The following is a 26,848-nucleotide window of genomic DNA, read 5'->3' as shown; positions in this document are numbered from 1 at the left end:
GGTGTCTTTATATGGGAGTAGAAAGCCTCATCGTTTTCCCACAAAGTACCTGGTAGTTTCGAACTGCTGACCTGGCAGTTAGTAGCCCAGCTGTAACCACAATGCTACCAGGGTTCCTTCTTTTTCATCCAGCAGCACAAATTAGTCTGTAGTGACATTTTCCACTCTTTCACCAACCCCCCCCCCCCCAACCTCCAAACAACCCCCAAGTCTGCTAGTTGAGTATTGAAACTGTATCTCCAGCATCCCCTCCCTCCTTCAAGCCACTGCTATCTTCTCTTGTTTGAGCAGCTAAGCCTGCTGGAAGATGGGAAAGCCCCAAACAACCTCACTGACATTGAGTCCGTTCTGACCCTAAAGAGCAGGGTAGAACTGCCCCCTGTGGGTTGCTGAGACTAACTCTTTATGGGAATAGAAAGCCCCCTTGTTCTCCTGCAGAGTGGCTGGGATTTTGAAAGGTAATGAGAGGCCTGTGCTGGGAGGTGCTCCATTATGATGGAGGGAGAGTCTGTTGCCCTCTCCTTTTCATCCCTTCCTTGCAATTAAAGTAAGCAAGGAGGGAGAGTCTCCTGCACTATCATGTGATCCTTAATAAGCGAGGACCGGAATCTTCTTTGATGGCCTCCTGATAGCACTTAATTAAGTAGCTTGGCAAAACGATTTTTATTTTAGAACAACTGGGAAAGTATGTTCAAGGGAACCCTGGGAGAATGGGGGGCTCTTTACCCTTTCATTGCCGCCATGAGATCAAAAGTTTTTTTTAAAAAGTGCAGTCAGGTGTGATTTGCCTTTTTCTCACAAATGTCCAGTGGAGTTTTTTTTTTAGAGATTCTGTGACTTGAACTTTCCCTCTCACATGAACATGTGCATACATGTTCTTGTGTTCTTAGAGCCTTCTGAGGCCATAGGTTGAGGGTGTAAAGATGCTTGCCTCAGTGTGATGTTAGTACCTGTGATGGGTTTTAGAAAACTTTTCCAACTCGGTACTGCACCGTCTGTGTCTAGGTGATGCACTCCCTGACTTATAAAACCTACTGCCGTCTAAGTTGATTCTGACCTTATGCAGGGTTTCTGAGACTGTGAATCTGGACAGGAGCAGAGCGCCTCATCTTGTTCCCATGGAGCACCTGGTGGGTTTGGACCACCGACCTTGTGTGAGCAGTCTGATGTTTACCTGACAGTGCACCCAGAGCTCCTTACACGCATGCACGCACGCACTGCCAGCTACTTGGTGCCAACTCACAGCCACCCTATGGGACCCTATGCTCCTGAGAGTTTCTGAGACTACAACTCTCCAGGTATAGAAAGCCTCCTTTTACTTCCTCAGAATGCTTGGTAGTTTCGAACTAGTGACCTTAAGGTTAGCAACCTCATGTGTAACCACTGTGGCACCAGGGGCCTTCTGACTCAAAGAAGGGGATACTTTATGCCAAAGAAATGGGCAAAATTAAATAAGAAATAAAGATACAACAAAGGCTTTCCTCGGCTCTATGCACATTAGCCATCTTCTTTCTGGAGCTTACGTCACAGAGCCTTCTGAAATCACATTATGGTAACAGTGCTATGTCATTTTGGGACCGGACATTCAGAAAAAAAACAAATGTCTTAAAGGTAGGTAGAGAAAGCTCTTTAAAAGCCAGACAGTTATAGCTTTTCAAACTAGAAATAAGATAGCTACTGAAGTATCCTAGGATACTTTGTCAGATTGCACTGACTAGAGGAACACACAATAAAGCCTTGTTCAGATGAAAAAGCATTGAAAGAAATCATGGCACCGCCCTTTGCAATGATACAGTAACTTGTTGAATTAAACATTTAGCCAGAGGCCTGAAGGCTGAGCTAGTGTCCTGATTGTAGAAGTGTAGGCTTGTCTTATACATGGAAACACTGTCATGGTTGAATTTGCCATGTGCTTGTATTTGCGTGCTATCCGCACCCAACGAATCACTGAAGCCTATTTTCTTTTTAAACAGCTTTATTGGCATATAATTCACATATACAGTTCAGTAGTTTAATCGCATCAAGAAAAGTTGCACAATCATTGCCACAACCAGTTTTAGAACATTTGCTTCATTCTTGTACTCATTGTTCTTAGCTCCCCATTTCCCCAGCCTCCTGGGACTGCCCTACCCCTCAGGAGCTATTAATCCAGTTGCTGTCTCTATAGCTTTACCTATCCGGGATTTTACATATGTATATACATACATACATACATTAAACAAAAAGCTAACAAGAATAATAAAACAGATAATCAGCTCAATCAAAAAGAAAGCAGAAAATATTAAAAGACGGAACAAAATTAAATGGACCATAAAGGAGACTGAATGATGCTAAATGTTAACCTAACCGCATCCGCAGCAGTCCACGTTTCAATCCCTGGTCCATGGTCAGAGGGGCTTCACCAGGGCCTTAAGCCATGTGTATTTCCCCTTCACCTTTAACAGGTTTAAAAACTGAAACAACTTTAAAATAGGTCAAGAGGAGGGTCAAATGATGGCACTGCATTTTGCCCTCACCACGTCTGCCATAATCAACTAGACAGTGCTCTCTGATAACAAGGCTGTTCACATCCCTCGACTGTGATCAGAAGGTGTTCACAGGAGGCGTAATCCATGTGGGGACCCAGCAAATGGATTTGTGGCTTCCATGATCACCCAGAGCCTTCTGCAAACTACCGTATATACGTGAATATAAGCCGACCCGAGTATAAGCCGAGGTACCTAATTATTACCTGGGAAACCAGAAAAAACGATTGACTGGAGTATAAGCCTAGGGTGGAAAATGCAGAAACTTGGTGAGTTTCAATAATCAAAACAAATGAAAAAAATAAAATTACTAAAAATTGAGACATCAGTGGGGTAATATATGTAAATATTTATTTTAAATAAAAAACATAAATAAAAGGACAAGTCATTTAACATTAGTAAACCAGCACAGTAAGTGGAAAATAGGTTCAACAAAAGCAATAAGGTGTCAACAATGATCCCTTAAGAGTACTAGTATTCCCTGAGCTCCATCAGCAACCAAGCTAAAATGTAAAGAGTTAAAATCCTTCAAAACTGGATTCCTCATCATCACCCGTATCCCAATGCAGAGCTTCAGCTGGTGTGAGGTCATCATAGACGCTGTCCTCACTGAGATCGCCCTCATCACCATCATTGCTGTCATTTTCATACAAAGCGCAGTCTTCACTGTCATCCATAGCATTACTAATACTACATTTCTGGAAGGCACGTCGCACCATGTCTTCTGGAATGTCTTCTCATGCATCTCGAACCCACTTTGCTATTAACTCTATGTCAGGCTTCATGAGATTTCCTCCTTTTGTTAGTTGGCCTTGACCAGATGACATTCATTCATGCCACATCCTTCGCACACAGTCTTTAAAAGCCTTATTCAAAGATACATCCAGAGGCTGCAGTACAGATAGATGTAAGCCCACCTGGAATAACGGCTAAAGTAACTTTACCAGATTTTGCCAATTTTTTTATGTCATCTGATAGGTGGGCTCTGAACATATCCCAAACAAGTAACGATGGATTTTTCTTTAAGGCTGCTCCTAGTCGTCGGTTCCAAATTTCTTCCAGCCATTTTTTGGTTCTGTCTTCTTCCATCCAGCCTTTAACATGTGCATGCACAGTAATTCTTGGTGGAAAATTGATCTTTTTAGGCAAGGTCTTTCTTTTAAAAATAATGACAGGACGCAGCTTAGTTCCATTAGCCAAACATGGTAGAACAACTGTAAAGTGTTTTTTTCATTTCCTGTGGTTTTGAGAAAAATGTTTTTTTCTCCTAAACTTGCCACAGTTCTGTTGTTTGGAAGATCAAAAGTCATGGCAGTTTCATCCATATTCCCACTATCTTCCAGGTCATAATTATAATTCCTTTTTTGTTTTATAATAAATGACTGGAATGACATAATTTTTTCTTCAAGGTCTTGTGGAAATATCTGGGAAATCTTTCTTCTTTGTACAAACAGTAGGCCAAACCTATTCATGAAGCAGGTACACCATCCTGCTGACGCAGCAAATTTTTCAATGCCTGGTGCTTTATATTTGTCATCCTTAGCCATTTGTAGAGCACACATGCAGATTCCCATGCATATTACCCAGTAACCATTTTGACGACACTCCATAACCCATTCATGCAATTCACTCTCTAGAGCCCCATAAAAAGACGTTAAACCACGACGAGCTTTTTTAGCTTTTGGAATCTGTTCCAAGTCAGCCTTCATTTTCCGCCACTCCCTCACTTGCTTTTTGTCAACACAGAATTCCCTACTTGAAATACTGTTATTGCTCTCTTCTGCTCTTGACACAACCTTCATTTTGAAACCAGCCTCTTATGACCAGCGTTTTTTTGTTTTGGTTCAAGAGTATCCATTTCTAATAGGATAAAAAAAACAAGACTTTGAAAAAAGAACTTTCATGGTAATGCCCCCCTCACGCCCCCCTCACCCCCACGATGTGTTAGCTGGGAGGAGGGGGATGCAGGATGTGAATTAACACAGAGACCAGAGGGGAGAGACAGAGCGCAGCCACACATCCTTACCAGTTCAGTTGCTGACGTAAGTGAATCACTACGGGTGCTTCTGCGAATTGGAGCTGTCCACGTCATAGGACGGTTCTGATTAATTAGATATGAGTAAACAAACATTCAAAGCCCTACAATGTCAGCGGGGCTTTGAATAAACAGCAGAGAAACGGCAATCACCCGCGAGATAAGGGGCGTTCGACAATCACAGGCAAGATAAGGGGCGCTCGTCCCGTTACCTTGCAGGGGGCGGGGGGCAGCTAGATGTTACATCTCACTGGGATACCACTGACCCGTGTATAAGCCGAACCCCAGTTTTTCAGCACATTTTTTGTTGTGCTGAAAAACTCGGCTTATACACGAGTCTATACGGTAGGTGTTCACAATTTAATTTCTCATGCCATGCTCTATTTTAGATCGAGATTCTATTACTTGCAATTCTTCTATTACACAGGCTGGTGATGTGCTTCTTCCATGTGGTTTTAGTTGACGCCTCAGTTAGATGGTTGCTTGTTTGAAAACAAATCTTTAAGACTCCAGATTCTATTTTTTTCTGATAACTGACACCATCTAGTTTCTTCATCACACTTTGCTGCAGCACCCATCTCTCCTGTGATATCTTCATGAGCATCAAGCAGGGCCATGTCATAAGAACTAACTGTTCTCAAACTAATTATTCAATTGAGGCTAGAATGAAATGCAAACCCCAAATCCATTCATGGATCTATGGTTTATGTATGTCTCTGGTTCACCTTAGAGACATCACTGTCATTTTGTGTTAGAAAACATTGTCAATCATCTACCTGGGTCATCACATTCACTGCTACCAAGTCAATGTTGACTCATAGTGACCCTATGGGTCAGGGTAAGCATATCTTCTTTTAGTGACTGTTTGGCAGGAAACATAGGGGTCCCAATAATATTAAAGGTGTGGTTCATTCTGGAATAGTGGTATTGAATTTTCAATGATGATGCAAAAACAAAACTCTATAAAACTTGGTATCTTGGCACAAATTGTGGGGAGGTGAGAATAACCACTCTCATTGTAAAATTATGAGGGAAAACAAAATCCTCCACCAAACTAGTTTTATTTAACTCTAGGGTTATGGGAATCCGTCATTTTTACACATTTCTATTTCCTCAACAAAAATTATAGAAACTATTTACATTTACCTCCTACTATTTATGCTGACGTTCACCCACTTAACGAGACAAACATATATCCAAATTCATTTTCATCTAAGCCTTCTTATCTTGAAATTCTCCATGTGCTATAACCTGTCTCTATGAGCACATGTCAATTCGACGTGGATGTAAATGGAGTATTAAACTCAGTTAATCTGTTTCACCCATGAAGTATTATTTCAGTAATAGCAATGTACTAAAAAGGTTCTTAGAAAGTAAACACCAAATATAAAGACAAATAATACAGCAGAGGTTGTCAAACTGACTGGCCCAAGCAACCCTTACTGTACGTCAAACCCAATATCTCAAATGTTGAATATTATAAAATTTACATAAATCTAGAGTAGCACACAATTTCTTTTATTAGTTGATAGTGTATAATTATGCTGTTTTTAAATAAATAAGTTGTTTTTTAAACAAAATGCAGTTTCATTCATGAGTCAATTTGACACACACACATATATATATATATATATATATATATATATGAGATGTCTATAAACCTAGTGTTAAGAATACACCTAATGGCTAATTTTTTGAACTCTTGATCGGTAAGTACATATCTTGTTAGTGTGGTGTGCAGGGAGAGGGGAAGTGCCCATAAAGACCTCCTGCTACTTTCTGAAGTGTCATGGCTGTCTTCAGGTAAAGCACTAGTGTGCATGTTTGTGGTTCCAGCTCAATGAGCCAGTCTTTAACAATGAAAGCCCCCTTTTGCCTGAAAGGATGACTGGTGGGTGAAGAGTATAATAGGCCTGTCTTACAATAGGCTTTGTCTTAAAGGAAAGCAAGCGTGGTGTCTCTTGGGGTGGGGTGGGGTGTGTGTGTGTGTGTGATGCTTGCCTGGGTATTGACTGCAGGATGGGGAGAACTTAAGTGTCTGGTCTGCAGCCATATGTTATTAGACTGTCGTGACCCCTGAAAGGCAGAATTGATTTTGTGGTAAAGCTAACAAGAAAGACCCAAATCCATTGCCATTAAGCCAATGCAGATTCCTTGTGCCCACATGTCCCAAAGTAGAACTCATAGAATCTTCTAGGCTGTAATCTTTAAGGATGAATATCCAGGCCTTTACTTAGTAGCCCTGTTGGCTAGGTTTGAATCACCCATCTTTTTAAATTTAAAAAGATTTATTATTAAAGGATCATTTTATTGGGGGCTTTTACAGGTCTTATAACAATTCACATATCAATTATATCAAGCATACTCGTACATAGGTTGCCATCATTATTTTCTAAACATTTACTTTCTATTGAGCGCTTGGTACCAGCCCCTCTTTTCCCCCTCTCCCTAGACCTCCCACCTTTGTGACCCCTTAGTAAATTATAAATCATTATTATTTTCATATCTTGAATTACTAATCATCAGGTTGTTAGTTCAAGTGCACAGTGTTTGAACTACTGGAGGACCTAAAAAGAAGATTGAGGCTTATAAGAAATAGATGTAATCTTTGAGTAATTGAGAATATGGGTTAGTGTTGCATATGGAATAGAGTAAAATAAACAGTAACCATCTGTATTTCCAATATGGCTTGCTGTAAAAATCACCTGAGTATTAGCACAAGGTATTTACAGTGCAGTGAGTTGTTTAATCTGGGACCTACTCACACCTTCAGGGAGTGAGGACAAATTGACAACAGCTTTCAGAAGCTTTAAAACCTTGTTGCTGACTGTAGCTCTCTGCTTGAAGGAACCTCCTGAGGTTATACTAAATCTGTTGGTTTCAGCATTATTTGGCTGCATTTCTCAATTTTCACCCAGCCTTTGCTTGCCTAGACTCTGTGTGAGCAACACATTGGCCCTCTCCCCAGGGCCCGGCTCCTAGAGGACCTAGAGGCACCCTGTGGACTTACTCAGCACTCTCTTTAACTCGGTTCATGGATCCAAAAATTAAATTATTCAAAAGCTAACAGTCTCAGTATCCATTTCTGTTGAAGAGTTTGACTTTGGAGGGGCTAGAAGATTAAACAGGCTCCTTTAAAAACAATGACTTTTAACAAAATAGCATTTTATTTTTAGTGCAAATAAACACAACTGAATACACTCCCAATTCAACGGTTTCTAGACTTAATGATCACTGGTCTGGGTTCCCAGGAGCTCTGGTGGCGTAGGCATAAAGCCTTGGGCTGCTAACCATAAGGTTTGCCGTTTGAAACCACCAGCTGCCCCGCGGGAGAAAGGCAGGGCGGGGCTGTCTACTTCCTTACTGAGTTACAGTCTGGCAAACTCACAGAGCCGGCTCCTCTCTGCCCTATAGGTTGGGGGTGAGTTGAAGTCCACTCTGGCACTGAGATTGAGTTTTCTGGTAAGGGTTACCGTCTTTACCAGGGTCCGCGGTTCTCTTGCGGTTGCTTTAGTCGCGTTGCCTTAATCTCCATTCAGTTCCTTTATTATTACAGGGTATTTGAAAGAAAATGCCAGTTCTTCGGACACTAAGCCAGGCCGTCGGCCGGATGCTGCCGAGACCAGCCTGTGGCTGCCGGACATCTGCGGTGCCCGTCCGGTTCCTGGGCTCCTCCCCTCGGCAAATCCCAGCCGATGCCAACTTCCACTCCATCACTTTCTCGGAGACAGACCATCCGCGAGTCTTAATCACAGGTGGGTTTCCTCTCCTTTCCCCACACTTGGCACCTGGCTCTCGGGTCCTGCGCTGGGTCCGTGAGCCTGCGCGTTCTCGTTGACTGCCTGCTCCCCAGCGTGCTCACACCCTGGCCGTCCTGCTTCCCTGCCACTATTGATTCAGGAAAAACAGGTTTGTCTGGGTTCCATCCAGAGCGTGTGTTGATGTGCTGGCTAGAGGATGAAAACGATCGCACAATGAGATACTTGCCACCTAAAGCCTTGAGGTGGGAACAACTAACAGGTATTCCTGAGAAACCACCCTCCCATTGTTGGTCTTCTCCAGAATATTGCCAGTCCCAAATCCTTGTTTCCTGCCAGGAGAGTTTCCTGCCAGAAGGAAACTTGAGGGTGAAAATGCCACCTTGCCACGAGGCTCCCTCTGTACCCTGCAATGTGCGTGGAAGCGAGGGTCGCCGGTTAGGCAGAGCGGAGGGACTAGACGCGAACTCGTGTCCGACAGAGCTTCTCTTAGGCGAAGGCCTCTGCGGGAACTGGGGGTCGTTCATTTTTCACACTGGCCTTTGAGGGGTTGCTAGCAGGTGGAGTGAGTCTCCATCTGCCCTGAGGGCCTCCCCACCACCTGTCTCTTACCAGGCTCATTCCTTAGCACTGCTCTGCTCCTTACCCCACCTGGTTTCTGCCCCCTCCCCCCTCCAGCCCTCACTCTACCACTCAGCAATTGCTGCTCCTCCCCCCCACCCCAAGTCAGTCTCTCGATCCATTGACATCTACAGTCTGGTTCCCTCTTTTTGCCTCCCCATCATTCGCCTGATTTCCTCATGAGCAACAGTTGCTTACTGTTTCACAGCCTCCTGCCCACACTGTCAGCGGGTTTCAAGGCTAGGCATTTGCCCTCAGTGCCCTCGGAGGGTGGTCTGTCGGGATATGGACTCCAGTCTCTTGCAGTTCTCCGTGACAAAGTAGCTGCTAGGGTCTGCTACTAGTTTGGGTGGTTTTTGCTTTCATCTCGGTTCACAAATACTAACCGGAAACCCACTTTCTAGATTTTCCCCCAGTTGCTGCTGAATGAGACTGACCTTTGTACTCCTTCCAAATGTACTGCTGGCTCCCCAGCTCCCTCCCGTTTCTAATGGGGTCTTTGGTCAGCCTTCAAAGTAGAGAGCTGTGGAAGTCATGTTTCATGGTCTTAGTGACTCCTTGTCACGTAGCTTCTCTTTCTTCAAGTGGCCTTCTTGGTTTGTCCCTGCCTCTGGTCCCAGTCCAGTGCTGATGGAGAACGGGGTCCTTGATCTTCCCATTAAGGGTCATAGCTTTCCTAATGACTTAGTCCTGCCTGAAGAGAAACACGTGTGGATGGCTTCAAAGAACATTTATTTCCTCACAGTTCAGGGAGTTAGATGTTTGAATTCAGGGTGTGACTCTAGGGGAAGGGCCTTTGCCTCTTTGAGCGTCCAGTAGCTGCTGGCAATCTTTGGTGTCCTCATGCTTCTAAAAGGCCCCTCACATGGTCTCTTTCCCCAGTGTCTAGTTTCACTTTTCCAAGATGCCATTGGCAAGGGCATGGGTTTAGGGGCCAGTCTGCTCCAGCAGGGGCCTCAGGAACATAACACAAGGAGAGCCCTGCTTGTAAGCAGGGTTACCTTCAGAGGTGCAGGGGTTAGGACATGAGCATCTTTTAGGGGACAGAATACAGCCCACTCATAGACTTGATCCATGTCTATTTGTCTTTGCATGATTCTGTCATGTGTAACTGATGAGATATCAGGACCGCTTCAGAATCATGAAGGCTTCATGTGAATTGGTGACCCAAGGATCATGCTTTCTTGAGATGTGTTTTAAAATGTTTTCTCTTCCAATGACCTTGCTTCATCCGCTCAGTCTCTCTGGGCTACAGAGAGCCTTGTATCTGAAATCTGGAATGTTCTCCATATGAGTTTGGGCGAGGTAGTTCCATGTTCTCTGTGCTGTGATGTGTTGCTTAGAAGCATCTACCAAACCCAAACCAAACTCGCTACCATTGAGTCGCTGCTGACGTAGAGTGACCCTATAGGACAGGGTGGAACTGCCATCCCCTGTGAGTTTCTGAGCCTGTAACTGTTGACGGGAGTTGAAAGCCCAGGCTTTCTTTTGAGGGGTAGCTGACCCTGCCATTATCAGCCAAGCATGTGACCCCACTATACCAGCAGGACTCCTGGAAGCATATACGGAAACAATAATTAGATCAATCTAAGACATTACCTGGCTAGCTAAGAATAAAAAGAGTTGAATTCAGTTATGATATCCTGCAATTATTAGAGTTAGTTAAGACTTGGATTAAAGCTCCACTTTTTATTTTCTTCACCTAGGGGGTCTTGGCCAACTTGGAGTGGGGCTTGCGAACCTTTTGAGGTAAGAGCTCTAAATCTTGAAGTTTAAAATGTAAGTTCTTGCATTTGTGAAGCTTGTCTTATGCTTCTTTTTAACCATGGCTTCTCCCTCGCCTTGTTCCTGGACTATTTTTAAGATGTCAAATGTCATTTTTGCCTTCTCATGCCAGGGACATGTCATAAGCCCACGATCTGATGTCTCCCAGCCTAGTGCATCCTTTCTTTTCTAACAGACAAAGTAAGACTTGGATCGAGATGAATCATTACCTGGCTTTTGTCTGTGGGCGGAGGGAGGAACAGGCAGAAACTAGAAGGGAACAGTGGGATTTGGAGAGCTGAAGCAGAAGGAGGTGAGAAGGACGTAAAACCGAGCAGGGAGAGGTAAAACCCCCAGAAATAATGGGAAGAATTGAGTGACAAGTGCAGCAGTGGCCGTGGGGCGAGGGTAGAACTGGAAGATGGGGCCACCCACAGAGAATGGCTTCATTGCGGCAAGAATGACTGGCGTGCGTACATACTGAAGACGATTGGGGAGGTGCAAGGAGAGGAATCAGACAGGGGGGTATGTACTGGGGATCACTGGGAGGAGAGGAATCTAAAGGTGTGTATACCGAGGACGACTGGGGAGGTGGGAGGAGAGCAATGGAAAGTAGGGACTGATATCAAAGGAATGAAAAAAAAAAGCTGATATCTAAGGACTCAAGAAGAAAGATAATGTTTAGAAATTGTTGATGCCAATCATTGTACATGTCCACTTGAGGTAACAGATGTATGGTTTGTTATAATATATGTATGAGACCTCAATAAAATGATTTATTAAATAAAAGGTTGGAGACTGACAGGAAATTACTATACCAACTCCTCACTTATCAACATGGTTGGGTCCTAAAGGCCAGGTCCTTATACAAAATCAGCATTATGTGAGAAGGGGGAGGAGCTGGCTTTGGGACTCAGGCCTGGGTCGACTCTCAGAACTGCTGTGCCCCTGACACCACTGTGCTCTGGACCCCATGGCCTTTGGGAATGGTATTCAAATGGACCTGGGGCTTGGTGGTTGGGATGGAGGCACATTTAGTGAATCTGACAACCATAGGGCGAGGGGTGAAGACAGTGGTGGGGGTTGGTGACTGTACCCGTGCCCCTTGCAGCCACCGCCCCTCAGCCCTGGCCACCTGTTGCTGCCATGCAGACCGGGGCGGTCCTCATGGAAATGAATGATGGACTGCTGGTCTGGGAAGGCTTGTAATCCAATGCTAAGAACCTGGAGACCAATAGCTACTGGGAAGAAGAGCTCAGTAGCCTAGGTCATGTCAGAGGAGCAGGGGACAACTGGCTTCTTCTGTAACCCCTGAATCCAGAATTTCCCCCAGTATCCTTCCCCCTGTGTGTCTCTCCAGGGTGCTGGAATAAAGGGTAACAGCAGCAGCAACCTCCCTTCCCTTTCCTTTGCCTGGGCCTGTCCATACACTCCAGGGTGCTTCCCAGGACTCTCCCAAGATCCCTGCAGCCATTCCTGCCATGAAGTGCTGTGCCAGTGGTTCCCCAGGTGGGGATGGGACTGGCAAAGGGTCTGTGGAGAGCTGGCCGCATCCCTGTGAAACGGACACAGATGGATGGCTTTGTGGGCAGGAGCTGGACCTAGGGATGCACACAGGTTAATGAGCAAAGGAGTTGGATAGGTGATTAAATATGAATAACCAGGTATTGATCAGTGAGAAGGAGGTATTCCTCTTCAAATATTGGTTTCATAAGACCACTTATGTCATAGAGTTGCCAACTGGTGTGTTCTGATTTGCCTTGTAGGAAGCGATTTGGAAAGGACAATGTGATCCTGTCTGATATAAGGAAGCCCCCCAACCACATCTTCCACAGTGGTAGGACATCAATGTGTATTGCTTTTATTTTTTATTTTCAAAATGCACTATTAGACTGCTCGTGGAATCAGCGTGTGCAACCAGGTTTGTGACTTACAGAAAGACACGTTATTGTGACACAATGGTGGCCCTTGTTTTTGCCCTTCTTAGTTCTGCCCAATGTCTACAATAACACTGCTGTCATTCAATGACACAAGCACAAGAGACTTCTCTTGAGCTTGGTAAAGAGGTAATAGGAACCTTAGACAGGTGGAGGTATCTGATTCTCGTATTTCACTGTAGAAGGTGCCCTGGTGATATAAACAGGTAAGCACTAAACTGCTAGCCAGAAGGCTGGTAGTTCAAACCCATGCAACTGCGCCACAGAAGAAAGACGTGATTTTCTTCCATAAAGATAATACTCAAGAAAACCCCATGATCCCATGGGGCCTGCCATGTGACCAGGGGCTCATTAGGAGTCCAAATCCACCTGACAGCACCCAACAACCATCTCCAATTAGACTCGCTGTGAAACGACCTGTCAAGAGCCTCAATGCCAAACCCACTGCAGCAAGTTGATACCAACTCCGAGCTGCCCCGTAGGACAGAATGGCACTGCTGCTGTGAGTTTCTGTTGTGTTCTGACAAATCCTTACCAAAGTAGAGAGCCTCAACTTTCCCACAGGAAGTGGCTGGTGAACAGGCCTTGTACCAGCAGCTCAGTGGCCCACCATGCCATCGGAGCTCCCAAACTCTTACAGGCAAGTTTTTTGCCGCCTTATGAATGCTTTCACAGTGCCTCCTGGTCCTGTCTGGGTCATTTGCTGTCTGGGGGGCGAATTGGGATTAGATAACATCAGCGGACATGGACTGTGATTGGGTGTGCTCTATGGATCTTCTGTACAGAGGTGTAGGTGTGCTGTTTAATTCTGTTAAAACTCCATTTCTCTGTAACTTTTAGACCGTGCAGCTTTCAGGTAAAGTGAAATCCCTCTGCTCTGTGGTGATTCAGAACCGTGCCCAAGCAGGGTTGCAGTGTGGGCCGTAAGCGCACGGACCCTGGGGCTGGCTCTGCTTACCTGGGCTCTGAGCCCTAGTGCTTCCTTGCTTGCTCTTTGAGCTTGGCCAAGTACTTATCCCGGTGCCTCTATTTCCTCATCTACCGTAAAGGCGGCGTGGAAGTTTAAAGGACGTAAAGCACTTGAGAGCTCTTAGCTCATGCTATCTCTAAGGACAGCCCTGGTGTTACAGTGAGTAAGCAGCATGCGGCTGCTACCCAGAAGGCCGGTGGTTTGAACCCGCCCAGTGGCTCTGTGGGAGAAATACCTGTGACCTGCTGCTATAAAGCCAACACCTGAAAAAACCCTACCGGGCAGCTCGGCCCCTTCACACGGGCCGGTCGCTGAGTCGGACTGGATCCCAGAACCCTCAGCCCCACGAGCACTGACCAAGCAAGCGGTGGCTGTGCTCTAGTGTTGCTTTATCAGGAAGAGCACCTCCAGCTGGCCGAGTGGTTTGGCTTACCAACTTGGTGTTAGTGGAAATTCCACGTCCACAAGGGGGAAGGTCCCTGGAGCTCTTCCAGCTTCATCTCTGTGGCTGTACTTCTCGTAGGTCCGTTCATTTATTCTGATATCCTGGACTACAAGAACCTGCGCGAGATAGTGGTGAACAACCGTATCACCTGGTTGTTTCACTATAGCGCTTTGCTCAGTGCCGTGGGAGAAGCGAACGTGTCGCTGGCGAGAGCCGTGAACATAACTGGTAAGCGTCTGCATCTTCCCCAGTAGGAGCCGTTGGCCAACTGTCCCGGTTCTTTGGTCAAAGGGAGTTTGCAGGCTGTGATGCTGGCTTCGTTTCAGGACTGCATAACGTGCTGGACATTGCCACCGAGCACGGCCTGCGCTTGTTTGTGCCTAGTACCATCGGAGCCTTTGGACCGACTTCCCCCCGGGACCCGACCCCTGATCTCTGCATCCAGAGGCCCAGGACCATCTATGGGGTGTCCAAAGTTCACGCGGAGCTCATGGGAGAGGTGAGTGTTGCATGGCGGGTCTGCTTCAATGAACCCTGAGTGAAGGAAACCAGTGTTCTCCCTGTTAGCTCAAATCCTTGCCGATTCAGCCTTGGGGGTACTTGTGGCCTGCCCCAGTTCTGGTTCCCAGAGATACTCAGGCAAATCGTTGGGCTTGCCAAGGGTCTGGTATCCATTGCACCTGCAGACCGCCTCATCCCTCAGCTGTGGCGGGCCGCCTGTTCACAATCAGATAAAACTCACTGCCATCGGGTCGATGCCGGCTCCTAGCAACCGTATAGGACACGGTAGAATTGCCCCAGTGAGTTTCCGACATGTGTAACTGATTACGGGATTGGAATTCCCCATCTCTTTCTCAGAGTTCTGGGTGGTTTGGGACTGCTGACCATAACCACTGGCCCACCAGGCCTCCTTTCACAGTCAGATCGTGATGCTCCTAGCACTTCCTGTCACCGGGTGCCCCTCCCAGGTGTGCTACAGGACAGAGGCTTGGCAGTCTGCTTTCGTAAAGGTGACAGCCAAGGCAACTTATGGAACAATCCTACTCTGTATCTGGAACATGGGGCATCGCCCCAGGGCACAGCCAGCTCTGGATCTGGCACAGACAGCAATGGATCTGGGTTTTTTCAGTGGGTATTTTAAACCTCCTGTTATGGAAAGAGCCCTAGTGGCAGAGTGGGCTACACACTCAGCTGCTAACCACAAGGTCTGTGGTTAGAACCTACCAGCTGCCTCACTGGAGAAGGATCAGGCTCTCTACTCCCATAGAGAGTTACAGCCTCAGAAACCCACAGGAGCAACTCTACCCTGTCCTAGAAGGTCTTCTGTGAGACACAGTCAATGGTGGCAGTACGAGACCTAGTGTGGAAAACTTGAACCATCTTTTTGGTTCTCTTGTATTTTTTTTTTTACTACCCTTTTTGTCCTTAAAACTCAACTGTGGTGTTTTTGTCCTTAAAACTCAACTGTGGTGATCAGTTAATATCTGACCTCTCCAGTGGTGTCCTTAGGCATCGTTCTCTCTTCTCCAATGTTGTCCCTCTGAAATGCTTTCTAATGCTGCATTGCAGAACATCCCTTGGAGAATGATTTAAGACCGCAAGTCTTGCATCCCTTAAATTTAAAAAAAAAAAAGGTTGGAAACTAAAGTCTTCATATGCTTTGACCAGAAATTCAAAATCACTGACATTGAGTTGATTCTGATTCATAGTAACCCTGTAGGACAGAGTGAAACAGTCCTGTTGGCTTTCTGATGCTTCAGAGCTTTATGGGAGAAAGCCTCTTCTGTCTCTCTCAAAGCGGCTGATAGGTTTGAACCTCTCACCTTGGGTTAGCAGCTCAGTGCATGACCCACTATACCAGCGGAACTTAGGTAGTATCTTGATATAATTGTAAGGCAGGGTATTTCAGAGAGAGAAAGGCGAGTTTAGTGCATTGCTCTATTTGATTAAGAAGCTAAAAAAAATCTGTTTATCTTTTTTATAGTACTATTATTATCGATATGGGTTAGATTTCCGATGCCTGAGATATCCCGGAATCATTTCAGCAGACTCCCAACCTGGAGGAGGAACAACTGGTAAATATGTTCTTCGTTATTTCTTCTGTTCAGTAGATGATGTGGGAGGGGCCTTAGCCGACCTCCTCTGGCTTCCCTTTGCCATGAGGCAGGGACCAGACATGGCTTCACCCTCCATCCTCCTTTACTTTAGTCTGACATCACCCATTCTTCCCACTGGCACTCAACCTTCTGTGCTGGCGTTGATGATTCACTATGGCAGACCCTCCTCACAATTTAGGGGAGCTAACAGGTTACTACAAGCCAGGATTCGTGAAGAGTCAGGATACAGTCAGTGGCCACCTCTCCTGAGCCAGCTGCCAAGTCTCTCTCTTAGTCGTCAGCTTCTCGGGCATGTGCTCCCTCGGCGTCTGCCTCCCTGAGCCGCTGCTCTGCCTCCTAGTGTCTTAGAGCTCGTGAATGTGTTACACAGAGGCTCTTCCAATGGGCTGTGGCTTATCTTTCTTCCTGCCAAGACAGCGCATCCTTATAGCCAGGGGTGGGTGGTAAGTCCAACTGATCACGGCCCTCTCCTAGTGTCACACATGTCCTATTTGCTGTGTTCCATCCAGTCACTTGGTGGGAGTTGCAGAGCCATTGACAGAAGAGCCCTATGAAGAAAAATCTCACCGCAGCACATTCTCTAGTTACTAAAATAAGCTTTTCACGGCTAGGAGGAGTCGTCTTCATGGTGAATAACTCTGCTCTCTTCTAGTCCAGTCTTAACGAGAAAGGGCTTCCTTTCCAAGACGTGCATCTGAGATACCTGTTGAACCCTGCTGACTGACATTTGCTCAGGGCAGCAGAGAGTTTGCAACTCACTCTTGAGCTTACGTAATCACAAAGTTAAAATCATACATCTGCTTCGAGAATAAATGTGTGTGGGAAGACATCAAATGAGAAGCAACCTCTTTCTTTGAGTATAGCCTTCCTGCAAAGATGGCTGTGTCAGTCCGTGTTGACTAGAGAAACAACTCAAGAGACATTCATATATGTGTATACATCAAGAAAACAGCCCAGTCCAGATCAAGTCCATAAGTTCGATGTTAGCCCGTAACTCCGAGACCAGTCTTTAAAGTCCTCTTCCGACTCACACCACACTTGCAATGACACCAAATGCAGGAAGATCACAGGTCATTGGGGGGAAAGTCTTGTGGATCCAGTGGTGGTGGAAGCATCTCCAGGGTTGTGACTGCCATCAGCCTGGCTCCATGTGACTTGTCAACAGGAAGGTGAAGCAGAGTGCGTTTCCTGCCTCCAGAGAGGGAGACAGGAGTTCCCAGAATCCTCAGGAGAAGCATTATTGGCTATGACCTGAGTGACAGGCTAGGTTCCACTCCTTCATTCAAGTTGATAGGAGATTATGTAACTCCACAATGTCTTATTAAACAGACTCTATTCATTGAATACTTGAAACTAAACATTGTTTTTGACTTGGCATGTATGGTAGTCAGTAAATCCTGTTTGGGTTTCAATATAAAATGTAGAAAATACTTGACAGCGTCTGAAGGGTTGGGAAGTTTGGGTTTCGATTCCTTTTTCAAAGTTTCTACTTTAAAGATAGCATTTCTCAAAGTGGGCTCTAGGCACCTGGAAACCCCTTCAGGGAATCCAAGAGGATCCTCGATCCAAAGATTTGCTTCATCCTTTTGCTGTAAGGAAACGCACTGACAGGATTTCCTTTCAGATTACGCGGTCCAGATTTTCCACAGCGCTGCCAAGAATGGCAAGTTTGAGTGCAACCTGAAACCTAGCACAAAGCTCCCAATGATGTACATCGACGACTGTCTCAGGGCCACCCTGGAGGTCATGGAGGCCCCAGCAAAGTCTCTCTCCATGAGGACTTACAACATCAATGCCATGAGCTTCACCCCGAAGGAGCTGGCCCAGGAGGTTCTGAAGCACGTGCCCGAGTTCCAGATCACGTACAACGTGGATTCTGTCCGGCAGGCCATAGGTGGGTCCGTCACTGCCAATCACTCCCAAACCCAAATGAAAGCTTTGGCCCTCTCTGTGGGGTCTGTAGGGAGTATAGATGGCGGCAGGATAAGTGGAGCACAGCTTTCTTCTCCAGAATTTTTTAAGCCCGTGGAACGTGTGAGTGGGTGAGTGAGTGAGAGACCCAACCTGCCTGAAACGAGCCAAAGTCAGCAGAGGCTCTGATTTTGCAAATGATATCTAACACGGGGGAAATGCTCTCATTCCAAATAAACAGCCTGTCAGCATCTCACCGACACTACAGCTTAAACATAAAACAAACAGAAATGGAAGTGATGGGGACAATAGGGAATCACCTCTAGGTTTGCCTTGGGTACTTTTATGCTCTGACACCCCTTTCTGGGCGTATTTCCTAATCTGTAAAGGAGAGCCAGACTGGAAGAGGCGGTGCGAGATTGTAGTGATAGGTGAAAAATCCACAGTGCTTGGCAGGAGAGGTGCAAGACATACAGCAGCAGCAGCTCTGGTCTACTCAACGAGGGAATTTCTTTTGGGTACTTTGTAGGAGAAAGCTTCATGTGAAATGCTTTTGACCTTTTTTGTAAATCTAGAGCTAATTTAGGAACCCTGGTGCTGTAGTGCGTAGGAGTTTGGCTGCAGACCACAAGGTCAGAAGCTTAAAATCCACTAGCCACTCCTGTGGAGAGAGATGAGGCTTCCTCGCCTGTAAACAGTGACAGTCTGGGAAACCCACGAGGGCAGTTCTCCTGTCCTGTCGGGGCGCTATGAGTCAGAGGTGACGCGATGGCAGTGAGTTTCCATGTTGAGAGCTAACTGAAGCATACTGTTAGTTGTTGTCCAGGCAATTTCAACTCGTGAGCGCAGACTAGAAGTCCAGCCACTCCTCCGTAGCGTTTTCAGCAGCAGATTGCCAGGCTTGGCTTCTGAGGCACCTTTGGGTGGGTTTGGGTGGCCAGCCTCTAGGCTAGTGGTCAGACACGTAACTGTTTGGAACCCTGCTAACTTACCCTACGCCTCCATTTGTTCTAGCGGATAGTTGGCCCATGAACTTTGATGACAGCAATGCTCGGAAGGACTGGGGATGGAAACATGACTTTGATCTTCCAGAGTTGGTGACGACGATGTTGAACTTACATGGTTCTGGCACTCGAGTTGCCCAAGCTAACTGACAGTGTCTCAAGGAGGAATGCCTGTGTCCTGGACAGCTGTCCAGGGGAAATTTTAAAGCCAATTATGTTGTAGATGCCAAGGAACTAAAGTTAAATGATCGGACTAAACTTGGGCAATTCATATTGAACTGCTAAGTAGAGAATGAGGTTGTTGGTAACCACTTAAAAAAAAAAAGCTTTTCAGTTTGGTGGCAAGACTTTGAAATCTTTAAAAAATTTCCCCCAAACACTAATAACCAAATTCCATTGCTTTCATTAAGATTTAAGTTACCATTTGGGGGAAGGTGAAAGTATGTGATGTTTGTGTTTAATTAAATGTAATTCAATGAGGCTCTTAAGACTTTATTGTTCTCTTGACTTGAGGCCAAAGATTATATGTTAAGGATTTTCTGAGACCATCTCCTAATTTAAAAATGTTCTTTACTGTTAAATCGGAGCATAAAAGAATGCTTGGTGTATTGCGTTCAGTGTTCATCGCGTTCAAACGCTTTCAGCACCTTTTGCTTCAGAAACGATGACGTCTTGTTTTGTTTATGGAAATCCGTAGGAGAAGCACCTGAAGGGTCTGACAAGGAGCGGGGAACATCTCGGGTCTGTTGGTTGCTCTTCTTTGGTGAGCTCAGTGGCGGCCTCTGATGCGGACTCTTGGTGACTCCATGTGGGCCAGAGGAGAACGGTGCTCCTAGGATTTTCCATGGCTGATTTTGGGAACTGATTCACCATGCCTTTCTTCCAAGGGATCTCTGGGTGGACTTTAATGCCCATCCTTTCCGTTAGCAGCTGCTCATGTAACTGTTTCTAACCCTTCAGGGGAAAGTTACTGAGTGCTAACTGCCAGGAGTTTGAGTCCCTTCACTGAGTTTCTGGGCTGCACCTGTGCATGTTGACTTAGCCAACGGACTGGCCATCTCTTGGTGCCACAGGTGATTCCCATTCAGCCAGGACTCATGGCTTTTGACCAATTTAAACAGTGCTCTCTGGAGAGTCCTTTCATGCTTTCAAAATTACTCTCCATCGAGCCTTTGGAAGCGCTACTGTGCCCTCTGATGCAGTTGCTGTGTGAACACACAGTCGCGTTTTCTAGCTACCTCAGGACAAAGCCTTTAGAAAGTGCATTTTCCTACCCCACGGACTAATCATCAATGCAATCGGCAACAACAAACGGGTCTTTAGAAAGCATTTCTGTTCTTAATGCCAATAAAATGGTATTCGTGTGGGATTTTTAACCGTTAAGTACAATGAGACTTTTTGGCCAATAGCTATAATATTAATGTAGTCCCCACCCCTTATTTCATATAATTAAACTTGGATTTAACATGTTCTAAAACCACTTAGTCATGAGCTGGAGTCCCCACCCCCATTTAAACCGCTCTATTAAGAATGAATGTAAAATGCATCCACGTAACACCTGTCAAGAGCTGAAATGACACACATTGTGTGATTTACAACACAGCGCAGCTGCTGAGACTGCTTAGGCACAACCAGTCACCTCATTGTTCCGTGGCTTAGAATGGAGATTTAAGGTTATGGTTTGATGGGTATCACAGTTCATTAGAAAGTCCATCATTTTTTTCCCCTGGAGAGGCTAGGGGTTTCACACTGCTCACCTTGAGGTTAGAAGCCCAGTGCATAACCACTACACCACCAGTCCTCTGTTCATTGGTCTGATGTGTTCAGTGGTTCCGTTGTTTCTCCTGGTTCATTGTGTGGTTCCGTACCATTGATTTCTATTTGCTGGGAGCAACAGAGGAAGAAGGAGGGTCCAAAAGAGAAGGGAGAAGTGGAGCCTGTGGCAGCTTTTCCCCCCACAAGACGGGAAGAACTAGATGATGCCTGAAAATTTTGGTCAAAGAGCCTATAAAAGAATCTTTATCCAAAGGGAGAATGTACAAAACAGAATTTCAAATTCTTTTGGAATCCAGACTTCTTGGAAGCATGGAGACTAGATAAACCCTAAAACTATTGCCCTGAGATGCTTTAAACCACAGCTATCCACTGAAGTCTTTTTTAAAGCAAATAGCTGAATTAGTAAAGAAGGTACCCCTCGAATATTGTAAGCTTTTAAGAACTCTATGGGATCAAAGTGACAACTTGAAAGACTTCCTAGGAGACTCGGGGGAGGGTGAGAAGAGAATTTATGTGGATGTGGGAGGAACAACTGGGAGAAGGGAGTGTGAAAATGCTTATACAATGTACAGAGGTGTTTGTTTATATGCTCAACAACAAATAATAAAAGATATCTCCCACGTACAGCTTATAGCTAAATGGTTTTTAGTAAATTCACCAAATTACACAAACATCAACCTTACCAATTAGCACAGGAGTCTTGGTGGTGTAGTGGTTGTGTTAACAAGCTTGTGATCTCAATGGTCAGCAGTTCAAAACCACCAGCAGTTCCTTGGGAAAAAGATGGCTTTCTATTCCCCTAACAGTCACAGTTTCAGAAACCCATGGGGGTCACTGAGTCAGCACTGACTTGGTGGCAGTGAGTGAGACTGCCCATTAGTGATTCCACATTGTCCTTAAGGCAGAGGTCAGACGTGCCTCCACCACCAACTCTCTTTGCCTCTTTGATGCCAACCATCCCTCCCCTGGCAGTCTACTTCTGGGGTAGATTTAATGGCCACACATAGCCAACACTCAGAACAGGATTTGTTGTGGGAATTAACAGCTGACCACAAGGCAGGTGGTGTAAATGGGAAGGACAGTCATTAATCCACAGTACCAACTCTTCTCAGCCAGTAGCCAGGTCTCTTTAGTCCTCAATCTTTTAGCAGTGTGGTCCCATGGCCTCTGCCTCCAGAGGCCAGGAAGCCAAACCACTGCCCAGCCTCACAGTCTTAGTCTCTGCCTCAGCCTGTAGTCTTGACCTGGCTCCTTTGTTCTGCCCCATAGGTCCTTTGCTGCAGCCTCATTTGCCCCTGGTCTTGGCCTCCACCATTACAGAGAGAGATCTCAAACATGCTCTTTTGAGAGTCCTGGGCTTTCTCGCTGTATTCCTGCTTGTGAGCTGGCTCTGTACACAGATGAATATCTTCGAGGTGTTCCTTGTGTCCTTCAGCAGATCATAAACCCAAGGACACAAAGGCTGTGACTTGGCTCACACATTCCACTAAAGTAGAAACTTAATCCCACCTTCACCCTACCCATTACCATAGCAGAGAACTTCCTCCAAAGTGGGCTTATAGCCACAGTCAGTCACAAGGAATAGCTCAAAGAGATTATGGCTAGAAGGACCACAGAAATAATTGACTACATCTCACCTAGGCAACCAGTAGCTGACTTTTTTTGTTTATGAATTATCCTATTCTGGCCATTTCACATAAGTTTATGAGGTCTTCATTTAGCATAATCTTTTCAAGGTTTATCCATGTTGTAGCATGTATCCGTGCTTCTGTCTTTTTTACTGCTGAAAAAATATTCTGTCCCTCAGTCTTCACAGGGGCTTGGTTCCAGGACCCTTATGGATACCAAACTCTGCAGATACTCCAGCTGCTTATTAAAAATGTAACAGCGTTTGCATAGACCTTACTTGCTACATCCTCATGTATGAGGGGGTACCCAAAATGCCCCGGAATCCCGTGCCCCACCCCAAAGCTATGTATTTAACACAGCCTATCACCTCCAAAGTACTCTCCATTGCACTTAGTACATTTGTCAAATCTGAAATTCCATTCTTTGAAACATTTTCAAACTCATCTGTTTGGATGGCTGGTAGCACTTCTCTTGTGTTTTCTTCACCTCTTCTATGTTGTCCAATAGCTGTCCTTTCATGTCCCTCTTCATTTGCAGAAATAAAAAGAAGCTGCACAGAGCGAGGTCAGGTGAGTCAGGTGGGAGGGGCAAGAGAGGCATGCTGGTTTTTGCCCCAAACTGGTATACCGAGATGGCTGCATGGGCAGCTGCATTGTTGTGCTGGCAAAACCATTCCTCCATCTGCCACAAGCCTGGCCTTTTTTGTCACACTTTTACGCAATCTTTTCAGAATCTCTAAGTAGAAAGCGTTGGTTAGCAGTCTGACCTGGTGGAAGGAACTGAAAATGCTCTTGAGTCGACATTTTCATCCATTCAGGAAGTTGATGGATGTCCAGAACCTGGTTTGTCATCAGTCAACATATCACCTTTCTTGAAACGAGAGAACCACTCATACGCTTGAGGTTTTCCTATAGTGCTGTCCTTATAAGCTGGGTTCAACGTCACAAGAGTTTCTGTGGCATTTTTCCTGAGTAGGAAACAAAATTTCACAGCTATACGATGTCTTCTTAAATGGACCGTCACACACACACACACACACACACACACACACACACACACACAAATGCTGTTTGAATAGAACTGCTTTGACAAAAAAATTCATTGTGACCAGAGAGAATCTTCCCAGTTGATGCCACTGGGTGCAATAACTCAGAGTGACTTGCTGGATGCTCACTTAGCAGGAAAAATTCATACTATGAAAGTTCCACTCCGCCCAGCACAATTCTAGTTCTTTGGGGGGTACCTCCTAGTATACTTTAGCTCACTTGTAACATCTAATATACTATAAAGAGCTTTTGGGACCTCTCTTAGCCTTTGAGCTATTTCTGTGACTATTGACCACTTGCTCCTCTCATTCCAACCCCAGCCCCAATATTTTTGATCTGTGGTTGGTCGAAGATGTGGAACCTACAGATGAGGAGGATCAATTGTACTTAATTTTGTTTATTCATTTATATGTTTATGGACACTTAGGGTTTTTAGAAATAATGCATGGACATTTGTATAGGTGATTTGATTTTGAAGCTAGTTTACCTATTATTTGTAATTTGATAAGCAATTACTAGCTCTCAATTCAAAATTATCTTGAGAGAACAAAAAATGATTCTTCCATGAGAAGAGAAGAAGCAAGTGAACCTTTATCTCTTAAACCTTAGTCTTTCGATATTTCTGACAGGTGACATGGGTGACCTGTGAGAGGAAGGTCCGGTTCTAGAGTGGTTTTTTCCCCCATCTTTCTAAATCTACAAGTGCGCCTCCAGAATAACCTCAAAGAACAAGGGCTGTTCCAAGTGAATGCCTTTGCTCCTAATTCAGACTAAAATTAGAGTTTCCATTTCTATTTCAACAATATCTGGTACATATCTTGAGATCCCAGGAGGTGACTCAGTGTTTATTATTAAAAAGGTCTCTGTTGGAGGAAGAGGGTTTTTTTCTATAGTTAATTCAGAAATGATATGAGGAGCTACTTACAAGAAAATGTGTGTTAACAAAGTTTTGGGTTGTTTTTTTGTTTTTTAAATAAAAAGAATACAAATGTGATTTTCCTTTCATGTTTTCAGCCTTGAAGATCCACACATTGGTTCTGTTTGTGTGATGGCATTGCCAACAACAAAAATTGTCGCTAGCAAAGGCACAATTTAATGACTGGATTAAGGCACCTTGTTTAAAAAAAAATCACAAAACAACCTTCAGGGCAATGGCTATTACTGCCCCACTGGGGTCCCTGATCATGGGAAGAAGTGGATTGCTGATAGTTTTCTTTAACTTACCTAGACCAAATGGCTAGTTTGTTTTGTGTTTCATAGTAAAGGCATGGGTATTAAAACACACACACAAACCCACTTAAAATTTCCCCATTGAAAAATAAACACCTGTGTTAAGAATTTAAAACCTTAAGATACATAAACGAAAAGAAATCTTTCCTCTGACTTAGTTATCTAATGCTACTATTAAAGAATTACCCCGAGTGGGTGTTTTAACAAATTGATTTTTATCGTTGAGGGGGTTACAGGTGCCTTCGGATTGGCTCTACCTCCTGGAGGCCTTTAGCGCATCAGAAAGAAGCACTACCTGGTCCTGGTCACCCTCACAATTGTGATGGTCGAGCCCTTGTTGCTGCCGCAGGGCTGAACTATCCCTTTGATGGTCTTCCTCCCCTCAGCTGCCTTTCGACTTTACCAAGGAGCCCTGATGGGGGAGCAGTCATAAGTTGGGCTGTGATCTACAGGGTCAGCAGTTTGAAACCACCAGCTGCTCCATGGGAGAAAGACGGGGCTGTCTACCCCTGCAGAGAGTCATGACCTTGGAAACCCCCAGTTCTACCTTACCCTACAAGGTCATTAGGAGTTGGCATTGACTCAATGTCAGTGAGTTTTTTCCTACTTTACCAAGCAGGATGGCCTCTTCTGATAATATGTCCAAAGTACATATCATGAAACCTGGCCATCTTCACCTCTAAGGAGCATCCTGGCTGTGCTTCCTTCAGCACAGGTTTGTCTGTTCTTTGGGCAGTGCATGCTACTTTCAATATTCTTCACCATCACTGTGATTCAAACGTGCTGATTCTTCTGTCCTCAATATCCAACTCTCACGTGCATAGGAGACAACCGAGAACACCGTAGCTTGGGTCAGGGACTCCTTAAATGGCTGCCTTAGATGAAACCGCAATTATGTAATCATGCCATTTAATTACTGTGTCTAGAAACCCAGTTAATACAACTGTTACTCTAGCTCACACACTAACCACTAGAACTAATGAAATTGATGACTTCTACCAATTTCTTCAGTCTGAAATTGATCAAGCATGCAAGCAAGATGCATTAATAATTAATGATTAGAATGCAAAATTTTAAAACAGAGGAAGAAGTAATTGTTGAAAAATGTGTTCTTTGTGACAGAAACCAAGCTGGAGATTACCTGACAGAATTTTGCAAAACCAAGGATTTATTCATATCAAATATGATTTTAAAAAATCATTTCATTGGAGGCTCTTACAACTCTTATCACAATCACAATATATCCAGCCGTCCATTGTGTCAAGCACTTTTGTACATACGTTGCCATCATCATTTAAAATTTTTTTTCTATCTATCTGAGTTCTTGGTATCAGCGTCTCATTTTTCCCTCCCTTTCTCCCTCACCCACTCTCCCTTATGAACCTTTGATAAACTATAAATTATTATTTTCATATCTTATATCATCCTCTGTCTCCCTTCACCCATTTTTTTGTTGTTTGAAGGTGGTGCTGGTGGGCGGTTATATATCAATCATTGTGATTGGTTCCCTCTTTCTCCCCCCGCCTTCCCCCTATCCTCCTTGTATTGCTACTCTCATTATTGATCCTGAGGGGTTTATCTGTCCTGGGTTCCCTGTGTTTCCAGCTCTTATCTGTACCTATGTACATGCTCTGGCCTAGCCATGTTTATAAGGTAGAATTGGGGTCATGGTAGTTGGGGGGAGAAAGCATTAAAGAACTGGAGGAAATTTGTATTTTTCATCAGTGCTATACTGCACCCTTACTGGCTTTTCTTGTGATGCTTCTGTAAGGCAATGTCTAATTGCCTACAGATGGGTTTGGGGTCTCCACTCCACCTTCCCCCTCATTCCCATCAATATGATTTTTTTTTGTCTGGGTCTTTGATGCCTGATACCTGATCACATCAACACCTCATGATCACACAGGCTGGTGTGATTCTTCCACGTGGGCTTTGTTGTTTCTCAGCTAGATGGCTGCTTGTTTATCTTCAAGCCTTGAAGACCTCAGATGCTATTTCTTTTGATAGCTGGACACCATCAGCTTTCTTCACATTTGCTTATGCACCCATTTTGTCTTCAGTGATTGTGTCTGGAAGGTGA

The 26,848-nt window shown here is 44.9% G+C and overlaps 1 protein-coding gene across 1 annotated transcript; it reads left to right on the top strand.

Moving 5' to 3' along the window:
* The first annotated feature begins 8,131 nt into the window (after window positions 1–8,131).
* Window positions 8,132–19,242, top strand: LOC142454374 (L-threonine 3-dehydrogenase, mitochondrial). Its single transcript, XM_075555697.1, has 8 exons — window positions 8,132–8,315; window positions 10,646–10,688; window positions 12,470–12,540; window positions 14,134–14,283; window positions 14,382–14,554; window positions 16,040–16,130; window positions 17,797–18,066; window positions 19,098–19,242. Exons 1-8 carry the CDS (start codon window positions 8,132–8,134, stop codon window positions 19,235–19,237), a joined length of 1,122 nt encoding a protein of 373 aa, XP_075411812.1. The 3' UTR covers window positions 19,238–19,242.
* Window positions 19,243–26,848: the final 7,606 nt, after the last annotated feature.

Source organism: Tenrec ecaudatus, chromosome 8 (genome assembly GCF_050624435.1).
Source record: "Tenrec ecaudatus isolate mTenEca1 chromosome 8, mTenEca1.hap1, whole genome shotgun sequence".
Classification (NCBI taxonomy): domain Eukaryota; kingdom Metazoa; phylum Chordata; class Mammalia; order Afrosoricida; family Tenrecidae; genus Tenrec; species Tenrec ecaudatus.
Note: the sequence above shows the minus strand (reverse complement) of the source record. Positions and strands in the feature narration are given on the sequence as shown.

What these genes read in the sequence shown, in the direction of transcription:
- LOC142454374 (XM_075555697.1), top strand. Translation starts at nt 8,132, where the DNA reads ATGCCAGTTCTTCGGACACTAAGCCAGGCCGTCGGCCGGATGCTGCCG. An exon ending in GGGCTTGCGAACCTTTTGAG is followed by an intron (nt 10,689 to 12,469) that starts GTAAGAGCTCTA and finishes TTTGCCTTGTAG; the next exon opens with GAAGCGATTTGGAAAGGACA. An exon ending in CAACCACATCTTCCACAGTG is followed by an intron (nt 12,541 to 14,133) that starts GTAGGACATCAA and finishes TACTTCTCGTAG; the next exon opens with GTCCGTTCATTTATTCTGAT.